Source organism: Lepidochelys olivacea (assembly GCF_965140295.1).
Source record: "Lepidochelys olivacea isolate rLepOli2 genome assembly, chromosome: 26".
Classification (NCBI taxonomy): domain Eukaryota; kingdom Metazoa; phylum Chordata; order Testudines; family Cheloniidae; genus Lepidochelys; species Lepidochelys olivacea.
The window spans coordinates 5498030-5518431 of record NC_140436.1 but is presented as its reverse complement, the minus strand read 5'-3'; the positions used below and the strand labels follow the sequence as shown (position 1 = coordinate 5518431).

Sequence of the window (20402 nt, the reverse complement as noted above, 5' to 3'; positions counted from 1 at the left end):
CCGTCTGCCTCTCCCTCCTCCTTTCTCCACAGGCCCCCCTTCCCCCTGCCTGAGTCAGCTGCTGCTATTCAGGGGCCATGTGAGCCCGCACACACATGGCTTGCAGCACTGAACAGAGCTGTATTTTTAGCAGACGGTATCAAAAGCATAATTATGTCTGTTGTTTAAATGCAGCCTCTTTGTTGGCAGCTCGCAGAGGCTTCAGCTGGCTCCCAGGCTATGCTACCAACAAGGAGGGCAAGGAGACACAATGAGAAACTCAATCCCCAGCTGCTCTGAGACTGCCCGAGCCCGGAGGGGTCCAGGTGGCAGAGGATAGAAGTTCCCCTCCCCGGGATCTGGGAATACCTTCCATTCAGGTAGGTGCAAGAACTTAGCTCCTTTCACTGCTCCCTCTGCTCTGGCTGGACCAACTGGGGGTGTAGGGGGTGGGGAAGAAGGGTAAGAGAGCCACAACTCCCACTCCCCCAAAAACTTACTTTTGGCCCACTAAGAAGTCCAAGCTCCCAGGCCAGGTGCATGCCAGCTGCTGGTTTCTCAGAAGGACATGGCCCAGAGCCCACCAGTTGCTTACCTAGGGTGTGAGGGATGATTAGGCTGAGGGGGCAGAGAGGAGGCTGGCTGGGGTTCATCAGAGACGAGGTGTGAGAGGTAGGGTAGTTTATGGGGGGGATTTTAGAGCTGGGAAAAGGATGTGGTTTGAAAGGTGGAGTGACGGAGGTGGCAAGGGCATGTTGGAGGATGTGGGGGTTGTTAAAGGAGTCTGTATCCCACATTTTAAGGGGAACCTATGTTCCTTTTCTATTTCCTAGCCCCTTTTCTCCCCTCTCTGGGGACCCACATCCCCAAACACCACTGTTTTTTAACCAAAAACATGTCCTCAGGAAGGTGCCAGCCACAGCAGCATCAGGACTTACAAGTACTAAAAGCAATAGCCTTCAGGGGTTGTAATGGGATTCCCCTTAGGTTCGTGAGCTGCAGAGTTACAGGAGATGGATGGGGTTAGCCGGCTCTCTGTGTTCTGAAGGGTACATGGATCTTGCTGAGTCCCAGACAGACTGGGATTGGAGCAAACTGAAGGGTTTAGTTTAAAAAAAAAAGTTTGTCTTTATAAAAAGCTCACCTGGTATAGAAGTGGGGCGGGATCTGTGTCTGCTGGCAGCATTAATTCATAATAATATTGAATCCTTTGAATTTCTACAGCACTCTCTCCATAGCATATCTCTAAGCACTTTGCAAATGTTAAGCCTCCAAACTCACCGCCCACTAGGTTGACATGACTTTGCTCGTGTGACAAAAAGGAGAAACTGAGGCACTGACAGGGGAAGTAACTTGTCCTAGTGCCTGAGTGGTAGATCTGGAAATAGAACCCAGGCCGTGTGATCTAACCACTAGACACCACTCGACACCACTCCAGTTGCAGGGCTGGGAATAGAAACCAGGTGCCTGACCACCAGTACCGCCGCTCTAACCCCTGAAGTCGTGGTTCTCAATCTTTGCCATACAGGACCTCACTTCCATTTAGCAATAGGGCAGGGGTAATCATGGTGGTCACAACCCGTTGACACCTGGTTTACCATCCCTCCCCCTCCAGAGTCATGACCCTCCTGGCTGAGGATCTGTGCACTGGAACACACTTCTCCTGTGGCCAGGAATGGAACTCAGGAGTCCAGACTCTCAGGCTCCTGCTCTAGCCGCTACTTACCAGCACACCTGGGTGCAGGCTGCTCATTTGCCCTTCTTCCTAATGCTCTCTAGGTGATGACATCTTGACTGGGTGTCACGGAGACAAGTGAGGAGGGGTGACTAGCTGAGGGCAGGTGGGACACATGGCTCCCCGGCAGCACCCATCTCCCTCGACATGCTCCTATGGCAGAGAGGCTCGGAGTGAGCGCAGGAAGCCGCAGTGAAAGCACTGGCTGTTCCCCTTTGGACGTGAGTTTCGGCACTGTTTGTCATTCTGATCGAGGCTAGACATGGGGCCTGGGAGTGTTTTCTGTTTCTGACAGGGGTTTTTCTATCGCCTATGGGGGGCCTCTAGGTCTGGTCTGGTCAGGCTGCTTCAGCCTCTGGGTGGAGAAAACGCTGGAAGAAATCCAGAACTTGTGTTAATTGGCTGCTAGAGGAAAAAGAGCCCCTGAAACACTAGAGATGAACCCCAACCAATAGCTAGCCCTGAGCACCCCCATGCTCTGGGGGAACTTCTTGAAACCAAGGATGGAGCTGAGCTGTGTCCTGCTGCTATGGGAAATAAATGCAGAGGGAGTTGGGTACCTTGGAGTTCTGCTTGGCTTATTGGCGTTTAACCCTCTCCCCACCTGGAGAACTAGGTACAGCAGAGACAAGGGCACCTGGATATGAAAAAGCAGCAGGAGGGGTTCCATGCAGTTAGCAGAGGGTTATAATGAATCCCTGGGGACAAATGATTTCTGACCCCTTTGCCTGTGTCTGTCTAATCACCCTACACACTCTCTTTTGCCATAGGTACTCCTCCCTCTGTCAGTTTGTCTTTCTATTTGAGGTTTTTCTGTGGTGCTCCTTACTGTACATAGTATCTAAGTCTAACTGCTGAGATTCCTAGGTCACCCTTGCAAACATGTATCCGAGACAGTTCATTCGCTTATTGTCAGTGTGCCCAACTCAAAACTGTACACAGCAAAACCAAGCTGATTAAACAATTACATGAAATAGGTCAAAGAAACCAGACACCTGCAGAAAATCATTACAGAAATCAGCCAAACAGGCAGTAGCTGGGAAATGCTTCTGCTTGTAGATGCCCCCTGATGCTTTCAAACAGTCCAGGTGTGTCAGATCAGGGATCCTTCCCCCCCAGTTTCTATTAACCCTTTGCAGTGGGATACAGGGGTCTGTGGGTGGATCCGCAGGCCTCCATGGTGGGGTATTTCAGCCCAGGGGTGTCTGACCCCAGCTCCTTCTGCTTTCTCTCCTTTTGAGTTCTTGTTTGAGATTCCACCCCTCCAGAGGGACAGCGCTGAGTTCTTATTTGTCCCTTTAGCCCCACTGGCTCAGCCCAGCAAGGCTGCCTCCTGTGCTCTGAATTTCTCTCTATATTGCTGGAAGCTGGCCTCATGCTCTGTACAAGGCATCAAGTGGAAAGACCAGTGGCATGTTGGCATGAGACTGTGTTGTTACCATTCGCCTGTATTGGAACCTGGATATAAAACAGTTGATAATTGGTTTCAGCTGATGCCAAAGGGTGGGGAGCGGGGAGTGACAAGCTAGAGTCTGAACACATGCAACAGGCAGGCAATTAGTACGAGCTCAGAATTCGCCTGTGCTAGAAGCAGTTCTGATCTACCTCCCAGCCATCCCTCTGCTACAAACAGGCGCTAATTGGTCCCCTTGTTGACTGTCTGAGTAAAGTGGCCAAGGAACGAATAACCATGATGTGGGGTCTCTCCCCTGCACCCCAATGGGAGTCCCTTAGGGCAGGGTTTGGCACATGAGAGAAGCTTGCCTTGCTGGATGTCATGCCCCAGGGGTGTCCCATCCTAGGGGACGTTAATTGAGACCCAGAAACTCATTACACAGAGGGGCTGCCAAAATCACATTTTGCCCTAGGCTGGATTTGAACCTGTAACCTGGTGCTCACAGCAGGGTGGGAACCGACTTTTTCCATTTTTTTTTTCATTCTGAAATGGAACGAAAATTTCAAAATGTCCTGCAAAACCAAAATCCGCCCTCCCTCTTTTGTTTTGGGTGAATCAAAATGTTTCATTCCAATGCTGACTTTTAAAAAATTTGCTGTTATATTTGGCTATTGAACTTCCTTCAAAAATAGAAACAAAAAACCGTACGACCCCGGTCAACTTCCATGGGAATGCTCTGTTGCATTTTCCTCTGTACAAAATGTTGTTGAAATTGATGCCCTTCTCTGTGCAATGTTTCACTTTCCACAAATCCGCATTTCCTGGTGGGGAAACTCCAGACCAGCCCTACTCGCTGTGATCAACCCCATTAGAGATGAAAGGGTGCCCTGCTGCCTGGTTCTGGGAACCTCTTCTACATTCAAACCCAGTGAGAACCCACCCTTTTGTTGGGTGACTGGCCCCAGTGCCCTTCAGAGCCCAGATCAGGGTTTATGGGGCGAATCCCCAAAGCAGAGAGCTTCACTCCCACACTAGTGGGAGCAGAGATTAAGGGCAAGGCAGACGGCAGCCATTGGAGAGCTGCCATTGATTTCCAAGTGGGCTGGCAACCTCCAGTGAGGGAAACAGAACAGAGCTTGTGGTCGGTAAAGCTATATCTGTGGCCTGGACTGGCTTTCTAAGCCCTCAGACTCCAAGAGGAGCTTTTAATTGCATCAAGGTATTTGAACCCAGTTAATGCCACTTATCTCCATAACCAGGAGTCCCCACTGGGCAGGGGATGTACACGTGCACAGGGGGAGCACAAAATTCAAGGGCTGCTGGAGAAGCAGGATAGGGCCTTTTTGTGCCACCCTCTTCCCCGCCTCGCTGTCCTGGGGCTTGGTTGAAGGGCACCCCAGAATCTCACCTGCATGGGACCTTTCAGAGCATCCTGGGTGCATCATGATGCTGATGAGATGCTGCAAGTCATATTCCCCCCTCCCCTGTTCTTGGAGCCCCCTTTCCTCTCTGGCAGGACTCACGGCTGATGCTCTCCTCCACAGGGTTGGGGTTATATGGCTCAGTTTCACGCCACTGTGACTTACTTTAAGAAACCCCTGAAGAATAGGATGTGCCCGGGGACTCTCCCAGAGACACCTGATAGGGTGACTCAGACTATGGGGGAGTGGGGTCTGCCTGGTGGTAGGGAACCAGGGAAAGGAAGGGGATAGGGGATCCAGGCTGAGGGCCATAGGGAGGTCAGCTGTGTGTCCTGGGAGAGCCCTGGCTGCCCTAGCATATGTCCTGCAGTAGGCACTTGCCCTGCCCTATAGGATGCCCCCAAACGCAGCTTGGGGTTGCAGTCCCTGTGGCTGCACATGAAGGGGCCTGTGCTTTGGAGTATCACCCAGATACCATGGTGACATGCACACTGCAGAGGGGTGGATGGGGTAATAAAGCTCGGGGTGGGGGTGGGGAGTCTCCTTGCCATTTTACATGGTGAGGAAAGAGAGAGGCAGGAAGAGATTTAATCATGAGATAATCTGCTGCTGAGGGGTCGTTCCTTAGACCCAGCCCCAAGGAGCTGGTTTGGGTTGCGATGCAGGGGTACGCGCGCAGGCCCGTCTTCTTTGCAGAGCCAAGTCTGGAACGCGAGGGGTGCGAGTCTGCCCCGTCCCCGAGTGTTTGGGACACCAGCCAATGCTCAGCGCCTGCTTTTGGGAACCCGGGGTGTAACAAGAAACTGACGGTGGAGGGACGCTGTCGCTGAGGCAGCAGAGGGTGTTAAAGGCAGAGTCTGCTGGCACCTGTGCCTCCTGCAGTGAGGCTGTCTGCTCATCCTGTAGGCCTCTCTACCTTTTGTTTTATTTGAAGGGGTCCTTTGCTTTTCCCCAGGCTCATCCCTTTAAGAGGTGCAAGGTCTCTGATCGGGCTCATCCCTTTAAGAGGCGCCATGCCTTTAACCAGGCTCATCCCTTTAAGAGGCTGCTGAACACCTGATTCTAGCAGGCTTCTTGTGACTTAGTAGTACTATGAAAAAAAAATGACACTCACTACACGCCCAAAACGCCCCTCTCTTCTCAGACCCATTCACCCTATGTCCCTCAGTTCTTGTCCTGATCAGTCTCTTGAAACTTGAGGTGCTCTTGGCCAGGCTTGGCTTATAGGGAAAGGGAAAGGGGGCGAGGGGGGGTGTTTTAAAAAAAAAAGCCATTTCCCTATAGAGAGGTAGAATGGTCATGAGGCATGAACAGGGGACCGGGAGCCCCTTCTTGGCTCTTGGAGGGGAGCATGAACTATTGGTTAGAGCCGGGGTTGTGGCAGGGAGGGCACTGGGCTCAGGACTCCTGGTTTCTATTCTGAGCTGTGAGAGGCAGTGCAACTTTTGGTTAGCATAGTGGCCCTGGGTATCAGGACGCCTGGGTTATCTTCTCAGTTCTGCAAGGGAGTGAAGCCTCTTGCTTAGGGTAGGAGAGCTGGGGGGGTCAGGACCCCTGGGTTCTATTCCTACTTCTGCCACAGATTCGCTGTGTGGCTTTGGCGTGTCCCTTCATCTCCCCACGCCAATTTCCCCATCGGTAAAAGGGGGATCCTTGCTGGGAAGATTAATGCGATAAGGCTTGCAACGCGCTGCTTCAATGCTAGATAATCAGCCTTCCCCGTTTGCCCCCAAGCCAACCTCCTCCCACCGCCCCACATTCCCCCCGCCCCCCAGCCCTGGCAGTGGGAGTTTGCGTGTGTGACTCCCATTCAGCAGCTGTCCGGGACGAGCAAGCCGTACCGTCAGCCAGAACTGAAGGGGAGTGAAGCTGCCAGAGCAGTTGGGCTGTGTCCCTAATTCCCAGAAAGCTACTCGTGTGGGAGTGGATGTCCTCCCATGCCCTCCGCTCTGCTGCAGCTTTCAGACTCCTGAAGGTTTGACGTTTTCAAGCACCGGGCGCAGATTAGCAATAGCTTTCTTGTCCATCTCAGCTGGTGCTCAGAGGGAGAAGGGGAAGGAAGGTCTCTTTTCCTCTTCCCCCGTACCCTTCCTCTCCCCACCCCACTTCATCTTAGCCTCAGGTAGGTCCATGCTGGGCTGATTTTCGATTTTTGTGTGTGTGTGTGTGTTTGGCTTTCCGGCAGGGATCCACTTACAGGGCTTGGGTGTTCAGAGATATTAAGGAAAAGGAAGGGAAAGGGGTGGGGGAATCGTATAGAGGGAGAAAATAAAAAAGCTGTGAGCGAGAGTGTCCCAGAAAAGGGGCTGCTGTGCTAAGCGATCTGGACATACTCGGGGGGGGGAAATCTTGTTGCCGTTTTGCATGGTGAGGAAAGAGAGAGGCAGGGAGAGACTGAATCAGCTGCTGAGATATTGTTCGTTAGGTCTGGCCCCAAGGAGCTGGCCTGGGTTGCGCTGTAGGGGGACACGCATGCGCCTCTCCTCTGCAGAGCCAAGTTTGGGATGCGAGGGGAGTGAATCCATCTCGGAGGAGGGAGAGGGAAAAGGGGTGATGCTGCTCCACCAATGCTTTTGGGAGGGGGGATGTGGTGGGTCAGTTCAGGTCGAGCCAGGCTCAGTGGCCACTTCATCCTTCCCAGCCATCTCTAATGAGCACGTTGTAATAAGGAACAAGCCTTTTGCATTAGAAACTTCAGGGCCTCTCCTGCCATAGATGGGTGCTGGGGTTAGGGTTGGATCTTCCCTTTCCCTCCCTGACACCTCGTCCCTCCCTACTGTCCGCTCCCCAAACCGCAGCCTGTCCGTTGCAGAGCTCCCTTTGAGCCCGAGCGGGTTAGCTGCCCTGGAGTCCCTCATCCATGCCAGAAGGGCGTTTCCTGCTGGGCAATGCCAGCCTGTGTTTCCAGCTCATCCCACACCATTGTTGTGCAGCGTGCGAGCCTCGACTCTGCACAGGGCACCCAGGCTTTGGTGCCGAGGGGGTTAAGCAGAGGAGATCACCGAGGTTTCTAATTCGGGAGCTACCGTTTGGTATTAAAGCTCTTCGGCTCACCTTTTTTTAAAAAAACACGGCACCAAACCAGGCAGAACCCACACTTGGGCAGCTGTCGTCTCTCTGTTCTGACCCGGTCCCAGAACAGCTAAACTAGCCATCGCTGGGGAGCGGCCAGTCGGGTTTCCTCTGACCTGCTCACTGTGCTCGCTCGCTACTCTCTTTTGTATTGGCCCAACTCAGCCCTGGAGTAAGAAGCACAGCACCCCCGTGACTGCTGCAGGGGCTGGGCCTGCTTACCCCAGGGAGGGATTTGATCCAGCTCTGCCTCTTAGAAGCTGTCCAACCGATAAGGGCAAAAGCTTCCCACTGGCTCCCTGATATTCAGTAACCGCCAGTGGCCTGGCAGAACTCAGGCCTAGGGCAAGGCTATTCACAACAAAGCCCCACCCAGGCAGGGCCCAGCTCTTTAGTTCCTGGTCAGATCCAGAGTCGCTCTGAATCGGCTCTTCCAGCTTGGGGGTGGAGGCATCTCTGGGCCAGTGGAAGGTCCCATTCAGGCCCAATGCAGGTTTGCTGGATACCACTGTGTGCAGGAGGTGGGAGGGACAGAGCCGGGGCTGGACGATCTGTTGTTCAGAAGGAGTTGCCACTGATTGGCTCAGAGTAGCCGGTTGGCTTTTCTCTGCTTACCCCAGGCTCTTGGCCCCATTATGCCGAGACAGACCCCAGTGCCCAGCAAGTGAGTGGGGAATCTGGGACTCAAGGGGGCCCTTCAACCCCAACCATGTGGCCTTGGGGAGCAAACTGCAGAGAGGAGCCAGCCAAAGGCTCCAGCTGCTAGGAATAGAGCAGAAACAGCCCAAGCTGGGACCTCTGGACATTCAGAGAACTTGCTGCAGTTTCAGCTGGACTCCTTCTGCTTTGTGTGCATACGGGCTGTTTGCACCAACCCTGTCCATTTCAGCCTCACTCCACATCTGCTCCCCTTCTCCCCTCCCCTCTCCCGCCTTCCCTTCCCATTTAACTGATCTCCTCCTAACTCCCTCCCACAGGCCCCCAAAATCATGGCCATTTGCTGCCATCACATTGTTCACTCTGCATGTGTGTTCTTCCCCTTCCCCCACCCAGTGCCTGTCCTGTCCATTGGTTTGTAAACTCTTCGGGGCAAGGACTGTCTGCTTGTCTGTGTTTGCGCAGTGCCTGGCACAGTGGGGCCCCATTCTTGGCTGGTTTTTAGGCACTATCATAATCAACTCGATTTATTAACTAGGCTCCTGGTGCTCTTCTGGCTTCACCAGGGTAATCATTTTACGGCTATCGAGACCTAATTTCCCCACCACTCCAGGTTTTGTCACAGCTGCAGACCCAGCAGAGTCCTGGGAATTGGCCCTGGCTGTTCTGAGCCCTGTACCAACCTGGCCCTCACCCCACCTTTCTGGGAGAACAAAACTTCCTGGAGTTATGTGACTGCCAACAGGCTGCAGCTGTCCTGGGGAGAGCTGAGGGAGAGAGAGCCTCTTCTCTCCCTCTCCCCCCCACCACCTTGCATGCCAAAGAAGGAAGCATTGATGCCTCAAGCCAATGCCTGATCCTCTCCCTGATCTCCGGCCCTCCCTTTTGCTGTGGCTCCATCTCTGCAGAAGAATGACTCTTGGAGCGGCTCAACAAGGGCCACACCATGGGGTTGAAAGGGCAGCCCTGCCTGCAGATAGTTGGTGAGCTGTGGCTCCTTTTCACCAAATGCACGCCCAAGTGCCTGAGAGTCTGGTCGCGCCTCCCCTGCGTCGTTGAGTGGTCAGAGACCAGGAGCAATGTTCTCTCCAGCACCTCCGAGTGCGTGGGTTGGTGGGGGGCTGTTGATGATCTGGTGAGTGCAGGCTTGGGGGAGAGAGTGAGGTGGCAGGAAAGTTGGTGGGGAAGGAATCAAATATTATCTGGCTCCAACGCTTTGCTCAGTCATGAAAGGTCTTGGCAGAGGGGCCATGACCGCCAGAGTCTTGTCTTTGTTTTCTTGGCATGGGGTTGGTGATTTGCTTTTTTTTGTTTTTTTTAATCCTTCCTTTTCTGTTGGGATTGAGTCACTGTGTTTGTTTAACCCTTCTCCAGGGAGGTTCTGGGGCAGCTCAGCATGCTGGGAGGTAGGGCAGCCAGGCTGCTGTGGGCCCGAGTCCAAATGCAGGCGCTGGCTGTCTCTGGCTTTTTATTGGACTTGTTGAGTTGCCGACTTCAAGCAGTCTCCGACATACCCCCCGGGCATGCACGCTACCCAGCCAGCAAACACCCACCCACGCATGCATGCCAGGGCATGCCCATGCTGGCACCCACACTGGCATGCACACACAAACAGGTGCCTACGTGCATAGATGGATACACAAGGACGTATAGCCTGACATGGACACGGAAGGTGACCCACCGACGAAGACTTGCACGGTTTGGTACATACGCTTCCATCATATGGGTACACAGCACTCTGCCATAGGCCCGCATGCAAATGTTGGGGACATGCACGTGCTCGCTCATATTATTTATTTACGTACTCAGTGCTCGTGAGGCGCTAGGGCGCTTTGTGGCCACAAAAGAAGACGGGTCTCTGTCCCCGAGAATTTAGTCTCAATGGATAGCTTGCAGCCAAGGGAGAGGGGAAATCCAGTCTGATGTATGTATAAAGATCCCAGTCGTTGCCCTGGTATCTGACGGACGTGCACACACATGCTTGGACCCGTGAAGAGCTGCGAAGGTTATTTCCTACCATGATGTCTTTTTTCTCTCTCCCCTGTCTCCTCTTTCCCAAGGATATACTGAAGTGTTGAGGCTGTAGCTAGGGGATGTGTGTTCTCCTCTGTAGGGGGCATGGTTTATGCACGCATTGCTAGAGGGCCTGTACCCCCCCACGCCCCCCCGTTGGGCATGCTGGTAGGAGATGTGCGTGCGTCTGTGTCCCCCTGTTGGGTATGTTGCTATGGGGTGCATGTTCATTTGGGGCATCGCTAGTGGACCCCTATGTTCTTTGGGTGTGTTGCTAGGGAACGTGTGTCCGTTCTGAGGAGGCTGCTAAAGGGGTGGCTCTGGCACTGGTGGTTGCTATGGGAACTGGAGTTAGTTCCCCTCTTGCTCTCTCCCGCTTTCATATAGACCAGGTTTAGATGCTCCGTGGTCCCGTGCCAGGTCCAGAACCCACCTTTCCCCACTCCTTCCCCACAGAGCCTTGTCAATGCTCTGGCGCCCAGCCCAGCCCGGCTAGATTCAGGAAGGGTTAGTAATCATGCTGCTCCTCACACACAAGGCCAGACCACACAGCAGCTGCTGAGCTTTAAGGAGGCGGCCTGTGGCCACAGCCATGTCCTCCCCTCACCCTCCCACCACCCCCCCAGAGTGCCACCCACCAAAGGCCTCCCCTGCTCCTCGAGATGAGCACCCACTGCTGCAATTACCTCCAGAGGTGACTGCGCATAAAGGAGGTAGAGGGGGGCTGAGTGGCATATGTAACTGCTTGGCTGTTGTGTTTATATAACGTGGTGGGGGGTAAGGAAACCCCCACGCTCTACATAAGCCTAACAGTAGCTCTCCCCACAAGTCCAGCATCATTTCCCTGCAAATACACTGAGCACCGGGCACTTTCATGGGTGTGGATCGGACAACTGCGGCCTTGTTGGCTCTGCCTGGATATTCAAGTCCCCACGGTATTTTCCTTAAGCGCTGGGCTTTGAGCCGGTGTCCCAGATTCCCAGCTGTTAGAGAAGATGCTGTGGCTGCTGCCCTCCAGCCCAGAAGTGGCTGCATTTCCCTGGTGTCCTCTGTATAGAGTAGCAAAGGGCGATGGCAGGGTCTCTCAAACTGAGGGTCGGGACCGCTCAGGGGGTCTTGAGGATATTACGTGGGGGGTCGCAAGCTGTCAGCCTCCACCCCAAACCCCGCTTTGCCTCCGGCATTTATAATGGTGTTAAATATATAAAAAAGTGTTTTTAATTTATAAGGGGGGTCACACTCAGAGGCTTGCTATGTGAAAGGGGTCACCAGTATAAAAGTCTGAGAACCACTGGGCTATGGCTTCCTGTGGGGAGAAAGGGCCTAGAGGGAACACAAGATATTTATCATTATTACTTATTAGCATTAGCCACAAATATGAGCATGTGTTCATGGTGCCTGTGTGAATATTTGTCAAAGTTCAGGTGTATGTCAGTGCTCATGCGTATAAACTGTGTGTCTGCGAGAGAGTCAGAAAATATGTGTTTATGAAATATGGGGCTTGTATATGTTATGTGCATGTCTCTCTGCCTCCGTCCATCTCTTTCTGTGTGAGTGGATGTGTGCATTTGTATATATGTATGTATGCCTGGGTGAGTGTGCATGCATGTTTGTATATATACATATGTCTCTGAGGGTGCAGGTTTATTTCTCCCCCAACCCCAGCCCCCACTGTTCCTCAGACATTCTTGTCAACTGCTGGAAATGGCCCACCTTGATTATCTCCCCCTCCCCCCCACCCGCTCTCCTGCTGGTAATAGCTCACCTTAAGTGATCACTCTCCTTACAGTGTGTATGGTAACACCCATTGTTTCATGTTCACTATGGTATATAAATCTCCCCACTGTATTTTCCACTGAATGTATCCGATGAAGTGAGCTGTAGCTCACAAAAGTTTATGGTCAAATAAATTTGTTAGTCTCTAAGGTGCCACAAGTCCTCCTTTTCTTTTTTCAGGTATGCATATGTTATTATTTATTGTTTGTGTCATGGTAGCACCTCCAGGACTGTGCTAGGCATTGTACAAAGACATCATGAAAAGACCGGATCTTGCTGTGTATTTATATAGGTATGTCCGTTTGAGTGTGCGTGGATGCACGGTGTGTATAGGGGTGTAATTTTTGTGTGTGTGAATAAACCCTTTGGGCAAAAAGGTCCAAGAAAACATTTCATGCGTTAGCCTGGCTACAATGTTTCCTCTTCTTTACTCCCACGCGTCCGTCAGTCCTCACCGCACTTTCCTTGGCGCTGGGGGAGATAATGCTTCCTAAGACACTCTTCATAACTGCCTCATGCTCTTGATTAAAAATCCCGAGCTGCCAGAATCTCCTTTCAAAATCGCAAGCTTTCTTTCCATCCCAATTGTTTGATGAAATGCTAAGTTTTTGCAAACTCCAGCTCATTTCTTGTAAGAAAGAGGCACTCTACCCAACTAGAAGGCGTGTGCGTGCGTGAGTGTGTGTATGTCTTTTGCAGGAAAGGAACTGCATGGAGGAGACGGGAGCAAGGGGTAGGATCTTGGTTTAGTGGGATACAGGTAAAGATCAGGCAAAACCAAGGGGAGGTGTGGGGGTTTGCAAAACCCTACTGGTTGGGTTTTGAGGTTGCAAAATGAAATGTAGCATGGGGGTTCATTTCCAGGTCCTGCTTAACTTCACCCTAGTTCTTCAGGACAGTGGGTTAAATCATCCCAGGTTTTGTCCAGCTTTCTGGAGATGGGGGGGGGATTTTGGAATTGGGGTGCATACCACAGCATGTGTGGGCACACCCCATTTGCTGGCGTTTCCATTGGGGAAAATTCATTATGGGAGAATGAGCTCCTCTTGAATCCCACACCATATCCCCTTCCCTGCCCCCCAAACCCAAACCCAGGTCTGCAGTTTGTAAATTTCCTTTATCTTTATAATAGGACAGCTCCAAATTCTGGATTCCCCCTCACCCTAAACTGTGCAGGGAGGAATGAGGGGGCAGGGGTGCTGCTGAGATCCAGCGCTGGAGGTTTCTGAGAACAGGTTTTTACACATTTGTCAGGGATGGGGTAGGTTTACTTGGTCCTGCCTCCACCCAGGGGGGCTGGGCGAGATCATCTCTGGAGTCCCTTCCAGCCCCATGATTGTATGAACGTTGTGGTTTGGGCCTGTCTCTTGGTCATGCAAAGTAACCAAAGAGCTTGAAAGGGACAGTGGATTGCAAACCATTTGGGGAATCCGGGAGCAAATCAGCATGAATGTGCTTGGGAGTTTGAACCTGGGGCAGCTCCAAAAAGTCGCTGTGGGAAAAGAGCGAGAGAAATGGACAGATTCCGGGACGTTTGAATTCAGCTGGCAGAGAAATAGCTGGGGGCGGGGTAATGAACTCATGTTCTAACCCATCCCCACCGACAGATTTCTAGGGAGGGGAGTTTTAGAAATATATCCTGTTGTGATTAGACAATCCAGTCTCCTGTCTGTTTCCTATGTACTGAGGGAGAGGGGGGCATGAGCATTGAAAGGGAAGAATTTTTGTGCTGATGAAAGTGAGGGTCTTACAAATGCTGTGAAAGTTTCCCCATCCCATGGTTCCCATTTTTATTTGCCCGTCCCATTCTGCCGGTGATCTTCAATCCTACCCTTCAACACCCCCTGTCATTCTAGTCCTGGCCTCCCCACCCCATTCTGCCAGTGCCCCCCACATTCTAGTCCGTAGTGACCCCTGCATTCCAGTCCTTCCCTCTTCCATTCGGGGCCCTGTCGCTCCTTGGCCATACACTGCCCTTTCCCCCAGTTCTGGGGCTGCCAAGCTCGGCATTTCTGATTGCTAGGCTCTTTGGTTCCGCTTTGCCCATGGCAGGGTGTGGCATCCGGAAGGTTGAGATCTGGCCCAACCTAACTCTCTCATCAGGAGCCTACACCTTGACACTGAGCTGGGAGGCTGGTGCTGGGAACAAAAAGAGCTTTCTTGGAGCAGAGGAGAGTGAGTAACTGGGTATACCTGCCCCAGGTTGGCAAAGAGGCCAGACAAGCACGACGCAGATGCTACCTTGGCAGGAGCCCACGGAGGCAGGGAGGAGCTCGGAGTAATTTGCTCATGCGTCCCCTCATTATTTCGGATGAGTAACTGGAGGAGTTCTCTTCTGGTACGGAGCCCTCGGAGGCTGCAGTCTCCCTTCTCTGCGGGTGGCTGGAGTCTGGGGAGCAGAGCTCCCCAAATTCCTCTTCTCCTGTCTCTGCCAGAAGATATCTGAGGCTGGATGGCCCTCAGGCGTGAGGGAGTCCCCTCTCTCTTTCTCCTCTCCCTTTTCATAGCTTTCCCTGTAACAGTTCTTTCCCCATAGCTCACCACCCCAGAGCACACTTGGAGAGAGACTTAATCAAAGGACTTTTGGAAGGAACACTACTGAGACTCACAAACCAATGGATCAAGAAATCCAGCTCCAGAATTCAGAGAAGAACATCCAAGGAGCCCTTCGGGTAGCTTTCTGCCTGCTTCAAATCCCAGAGCCAGATCCCTTTAGTCAATGGATCTAGAGTCTCTCAATCTGTCTAGCCTCTTGAAGACACTGTCCTTGGCTTAGGTCCATATTGTGGAGCCACTGAGTTCCAAGCCCTGCTCCCTGATCCTTCAAAACTGCAGCCTGTTGTTACGGAGTGCCGCATTCCACCAGCTGGGATATGATGGAAGTGGAAACTGAATAAGGGTCATGCATGGAGCTCCCTAAATGAATCAGCTCAGCACCATCACAGGTGATTACTCGAGGTGTTAATAGCAATAGCTTGTGACTTAAATGGAGGTGGGACTGTGTGGGCTGGGGGATTCGGGGTGGGCTAAAGAGCCTTTGGCTTTTAGGCTGATGGTTCTGATCCAGCCCAGAGGAAAGCTGTTACCATCTGCAGCCTCTTTGGTGGTCTATCTGCTCTCCCAGCAGTCTGTCTCAGGTCTCTGGGCATTTCGATGTAATAAACTGGTTGAATTTCCCAGGGGAGAAGTGCCCCCAATACAAAGCCACCCCTGCAGCTGGCAACATTGGGCAGTTTGAGCAGGGCGAGAGTCAAAGCTGGACTGGGCCATGGTGACCAAACTCCGCTTTTGCCCCTAGAGGTGTGGGGGAAGGTTGCTGGGCACCTGCCCGGTATAGACCTGTCCTGCCAATAAACAGCAGGGTCAGCCTCCAGGATTACAGCCAACGTAAACACAGTTCACTGGGCAAGCAATGGGAAAGGAGAGACACCCTCAGCCCCATGGTAATGGAACCGGGGGCTGAGGGAGAGCCCAGCAAGCAGGATAGGATGGACAGCTGGGCGGTGAAATGGATTTCGATGCTCATGGTGTTTTGAACCAAGAACCAGGCGGGGACAATGCTGGGTGGGGCAAGCAAGAGAAGGCCAGGGGTCTACTCACAGACTCCAGGCAGCTCCGCATGTCCCCACAACAGCTGTGTCCGGAGAGCTGCCCTCCCTACTCTGGCTTCTGCTGAGACCATGGGGTTGCTGCAGTATGCTCCTGTCTAGGCAGCCACAGGGCTTCTGCTAACCCATTCTCCCCCAAACCCATTCCACCCATGGCACAGGGGATCCAACCCAGCTTTGTCCTGCCTCGTTCCCCCAGAAGAGCCCCCACAGGCTCATGTGAGATTCCCCTCCCCCCCACCATCGCCACCTCCTTTTAACTCCATTGGATAAGGGGGCTCTGTGGAGGGCAAGAATAGGAGGCAATGCTAAGGGCTGCCCTTGCTGAATGGGGCTGGCTGACGCTTCTGCCAGTGCGACTGCCTCCCAGGCTCTGGCATCATGCAGAGACGGTTGGGCACAGACTGCAGGTCTGTGCCAAGCCGGCTGGACGCCAGCTGCGTAAGCTGGTCAGAGACGTACAGTACATTCCTCCCCTGGCAGAGGTGCCCCCCCCCCCGTATGACAACAGCAACTGGAACAGAACTTTGATCTCCTTGTGATCCCAGGGCATGGCAGGAATCTCAGCAGGGCAGAATGGCCCAGACTGAATGTTAGCAAAGAGAAAGGCACGGACGGACCTCTGGGTATTGCTGTGCAGCCTCTCTCACTTGGTTCCCCAGCTTGGGAAATTGCCAATCTTCTGCCCATCTGCCCCTGTGAGCGGTTAGACAACAGCTGCCATGCACCCTAGAGGTGGCTGCATTTCACTAGCTGTTGCAGACATAGAGTTACATTCGCCCCTCTGTTTCGCTGGCTTCTATCACCTGGTTTCTGAAGCTTCACCCGTAGCTGCACTGGGCGGGGGGAGTGAGGCAGCTTTAGGGGGCGTGGGGTCATGGCACGTCCAGGTGCTGCAGCCCCTCCTCTGCCAGAGGGTGCCACTGGCAACCGGTGCAGTCCCAGGTCGCTCTGGAGAGGGAAGGGGTGTGCAGCAGGGCCCCTCAACGAAGTACATCTCCTGGGGAGTTTCTAGCAGCACACTCTGAATCTGCTCTTCCCTAGTATAACCACCCGCCTCTGGGAAACACCAGCAGCCTTCGCACGGGGGTGAATACATGGGTGGGGCACGCGGACTCGCTGGCACAGGGAGTTGGAATCTGCCTCTCTCCCTGCCAGTGGGGGTGGATCCAGCCACTGCGGAGCTGCTCGGTGCCAGTAGGGTCCTTTGGGACTAGAGATGCTACAGAAGTGAGCCAGTGGTATCAATGCTGCGTCTGTGCGCAGAGAGCTGGCCTGGGATAATGGGGGCCAGGAGGAAGCATGTGTGTAGAACTTCCTGCTTCCGCAAAATGCTTTCTCCAGCTCCTTTCCTCCGCCCACTCCCATGGCTCCTGGCATCTGACTGACGCCTCATGCTCTCAGGACTCGGGTTATTCATGCATGTCGTGCTCTCTGGCAGTTCATGCTGTGGGGCTGAGCTCTGGGAGCCCAGCAGCGGGCTCTTCTGGGCTCGGTTGGTCCTTCTTTCTCTGCCCATGCCCCAGCTGCGATCTTGCATGGAGCATCACCACTTAATAGGTGCAACAATGGGCTGAAAGCGTTGTAAGAGGCATAGCATCAGCTGGTCAGCAAGAGCAGGGGGTTGGGAGCCAGGACTCCTGGGTTCTGTTCACACCTTTGAGAGAGTGTGTTGTCTAGTGGTTAGAGCAGGGGGGCTACGAGTCAGGATTTATGGGTTCTGTTCCCAGCTCTACCAAATCACATCACCCTGTGCCTCAGTTTTCCCATTCCCCAGGTAATGATACTGACCTTAGAGGGGTGCAGTACACAAATGTTTGTAAAGCCTTTTTAGATGCTATTGAAGTGCAGAGGTTTGTTGGCATATTGTCTTCTCTAGGAGGCATGTAGGGAGGATTAATTAGATAATGGATACTGCGTGCTCTATAAATGCTAGATTAGTATTGTAATGCGGTATCAGCGGATCACGCTGCGATGATTGCATGGCTGTCTGCAACTCGACACAATACCTCCTCTTCCCCCCACTCGCCCTGTTGCGAGGGCCGGTGGAAGGGCTAAAGAGGGTCGTGGGGAGACATCTGTGCCTCTCTAACCTTCCTTGTCCTCCCACTTGCCTCCCTAGCTGCTGGGCTGAAACCCAGAGGTGGCATCATGGTCTTGTGGTTAGAACTTGAAACTGTGAGTCAGGAGAAATGGGCTTTATTCCCAGCTCAGGGAGGGAGCTGGGTCTAGTAGTGGGAGCAGGGTGCTTTGAGTCAGGACTGCTGGCGTCTCTTTCCAACTCGGGCAAGGGGGTGTGGTGTCATTGTTGGAGCAGGGCAGCGAGGGCTAGGATTCCTGGGTTCAGTTCCCAGCTCAGGGAGGAAAGTGTGAGCTGATTGGAGCTGGGGCCTGTGACTCAGGAGTCCTGGGTTCTGCTCCCAACTTTGCTACTGATTTGTGGTGTGCAAGCTACTGCCGCTCTCTGCCTCAGTTTCCCGATCTCTGAATGTTGCTCTAGTTTGGCTGCATGTGTAAGTAAAGTGCACTGAGATCTGGAGTGGGGAACAAGCACATGCTATTTGTTCCTGCCCATGTGGCTCATGGTTCCCCGTCCTGCTTCCTATGGGGAACCCATCAGTGATGGGGATGGTGCTCCGTTCACACGGACTCCAGCAGAGCTACTCTCAGGCCTGCTTGCTGTCCTACAGGCTCAGGCCACATCCTGCTGTTCTCAAAGGGCGGAGGTAAAGAACTTGCTATCTGGAATGGGTGAGGTGGTGCATGGTCCCTGAGGTCATGAGCTCCATAGGGGACTGCACGGCTTGCTTCTCAGGGTGTGGGCAGTGCAGGGGACGCCATGTGCTCTGTGCAGAGGACACTCCCTGATGCCATATGGCTGCTGCACGGACTGTGTTTGTGCTGCAGAGGGTGGTGTGTACACACGCCCTGGGGTGGTAGGGTGGGGCCATGTGCGTGTGTGTGTGTCTCCATGGAGAGCTGCCCAGCGTGTTATACAATCTGCTGTCAAGGGAGCTTCAGTTTCAGCATGGGGAGGTTACAAAACATTTCACCCTGCCGTAGCACAGCGATTCAAATGCATTCCCTACGCAGGTCAGGGAAGAGGACAGACGGACCCTCCTCCCCATCCCCCCATGGAGATGAGGGGTCCCTGGGAGAGGGCAGGTCAGAGAGGAAATTGGGAGGTTGAGCAGAGGAGCCACTAGAAATCAGACATGGGCCAGAGCTGCACGGTTTGGTTCTGGATCTGACCTTCACCAAGCTTTGAGGGTGTTGGATCCAGGAGTCGGGATCAGACCCATCCCTGCTAGAAAGCTGGGGGGAGAGGGGGTTATAGCCACGGAACCATTGTCAAACGGGTGGAAGGAGGAAGAAATGAGCATGGAAGCCCGTGGTGCAGATCCTGAGTCGATCTAGAATATAAGCCAGCCCCCATCCCAAACCAACACATCCTCTTCTAGGTCATTAGTAGCTGTGGAAACCTTCAGTGTCTACTGTATGCCGAGTCCGAAGCCCAGCCCAGCACCACTCCCTGCCGTCCTCATGCTGAGTTTTGTTTGCCAACAGGATACAGTGCACCTGGGAGGACAGTCAGCACCACATGACGGGGAACAAACCATGGAGAGTGACGCCAAGAACGGGGAGGCTGCACCAAGATGGAGGAGACCTCAGGGAGGAGCCCAAGAAACCCAGGTGCTAGAGAACATGGTCGGGGCCGCACGCAGGAGCAGAAGTGTGGCGCTGGGGATCCCTTCTAAGAGCTGTCAGGACGGGGTGGACTTGAGCTGCGTGCCTGGGCCCGACTCAGCATTGCGCTCCGGGGAGAAGGCCTCTTTGTGGAAGCACGCCGAGAGGGCGAAGGAGTTCTCTCCATGTCTGAGATGGGGCCGAGAGACCCTCGGGGGGCTGGAGACAGCACTGGACTCTCCGTACCATCCTGCCGTTGAAGCAGATTTCTCCAAGCTCATGGAGGCCAGGCACCAGCCCCCCAGGAGGATGCAATCGAAGGAGACACCCGAGTTCCAGCTTCACTCCGAGCCCGAGAATGGGGAGGTAAATATCAGCTGGGCGGAGCAGAATAAAGACAGACCTGGCCCTATGTGGACAGAGGCCATGCTGGCCAGCCAGCTGGCCCTGTACAGCCATGCTTACCACAACTACCCCCTGCCGTTATCTGGTCTGGAAAACCAAAGCCCGGCTGCCACTAACAAACCTTACCGGCTGTCTGAGCAAGACTCCCTCCACTCTGCCAGTCCCTCTGGGGACAGCGCGGGCGATCCCACTTCCTTCCACCACCTGAGCACTCACTGCCCCTTCCTTCTTGAGGCCAAGCTGGCAGAGAGGAACCCCTTCTTGGCTTCCTCCATCGTACCAGCCAGCACTCCAGCTGAGTCTGCCTATGGCAATAGCTTGGCCAGCCTAGCCCTGGCTCACCAGCTCCAGGACTGCCCCTCTGCCTTGGGAGAGGCCCAGTACACTGACCCCGATTGGCATCGGGCACCTTACCCGCGCTCATGGAGCCAGCCGGTGTACCTGGGACCCCATCCAAGAACAAAGACCCCGTCAGCTTTTGAAACCTGCTCCAGCTCAGGAAACAAGGTAAGTGCTTGGAGTCTATACAGCTATTGCTCTTCGTGTTACAGTGGCACCAGGAGGGCGGCCCCAGCTGAGAGCCGTGTGCTAGATGCTGTACAAACACACACTAGTGGCCAGCAGCACCACTGAGAACAATGCTGTTGAGCACT

The 20402-nt window shown here is 53.6% G+C and overlaps 1 protein-coding gene across 2 annotated transcripts in view; it reads left to right on the top strand.

Annotated features, from left to right (window-relative positions):
- Positions 1-20402, top strand: part of HR (HR lysine demethylase and nuclear receptor corepressor) — a 52060-nt gene that overhangs the window by 8925 nt on the left and 22733 nt on the right. Inside the window, exons 1-2 of one of the 2 annotated variants that reach the window (XM_084614920.1) lie at positions 14406-14994; positions 19225-20256. In XM_084614920.1, coding sequence (XP_084471046.1) covers positions 19276-20256 — 981 coding nt within the window. In that variant the 5' untranslated portion in view covers positions 14406-14994; positions 19225-19275. Of the gene's footprint in view, positions 1-14405; positions 14995-19224; positions 20257-20402 lie in introns of those variants that run through there. The other variant, XM_084614919.1, reaches the window with a different exon arrangement.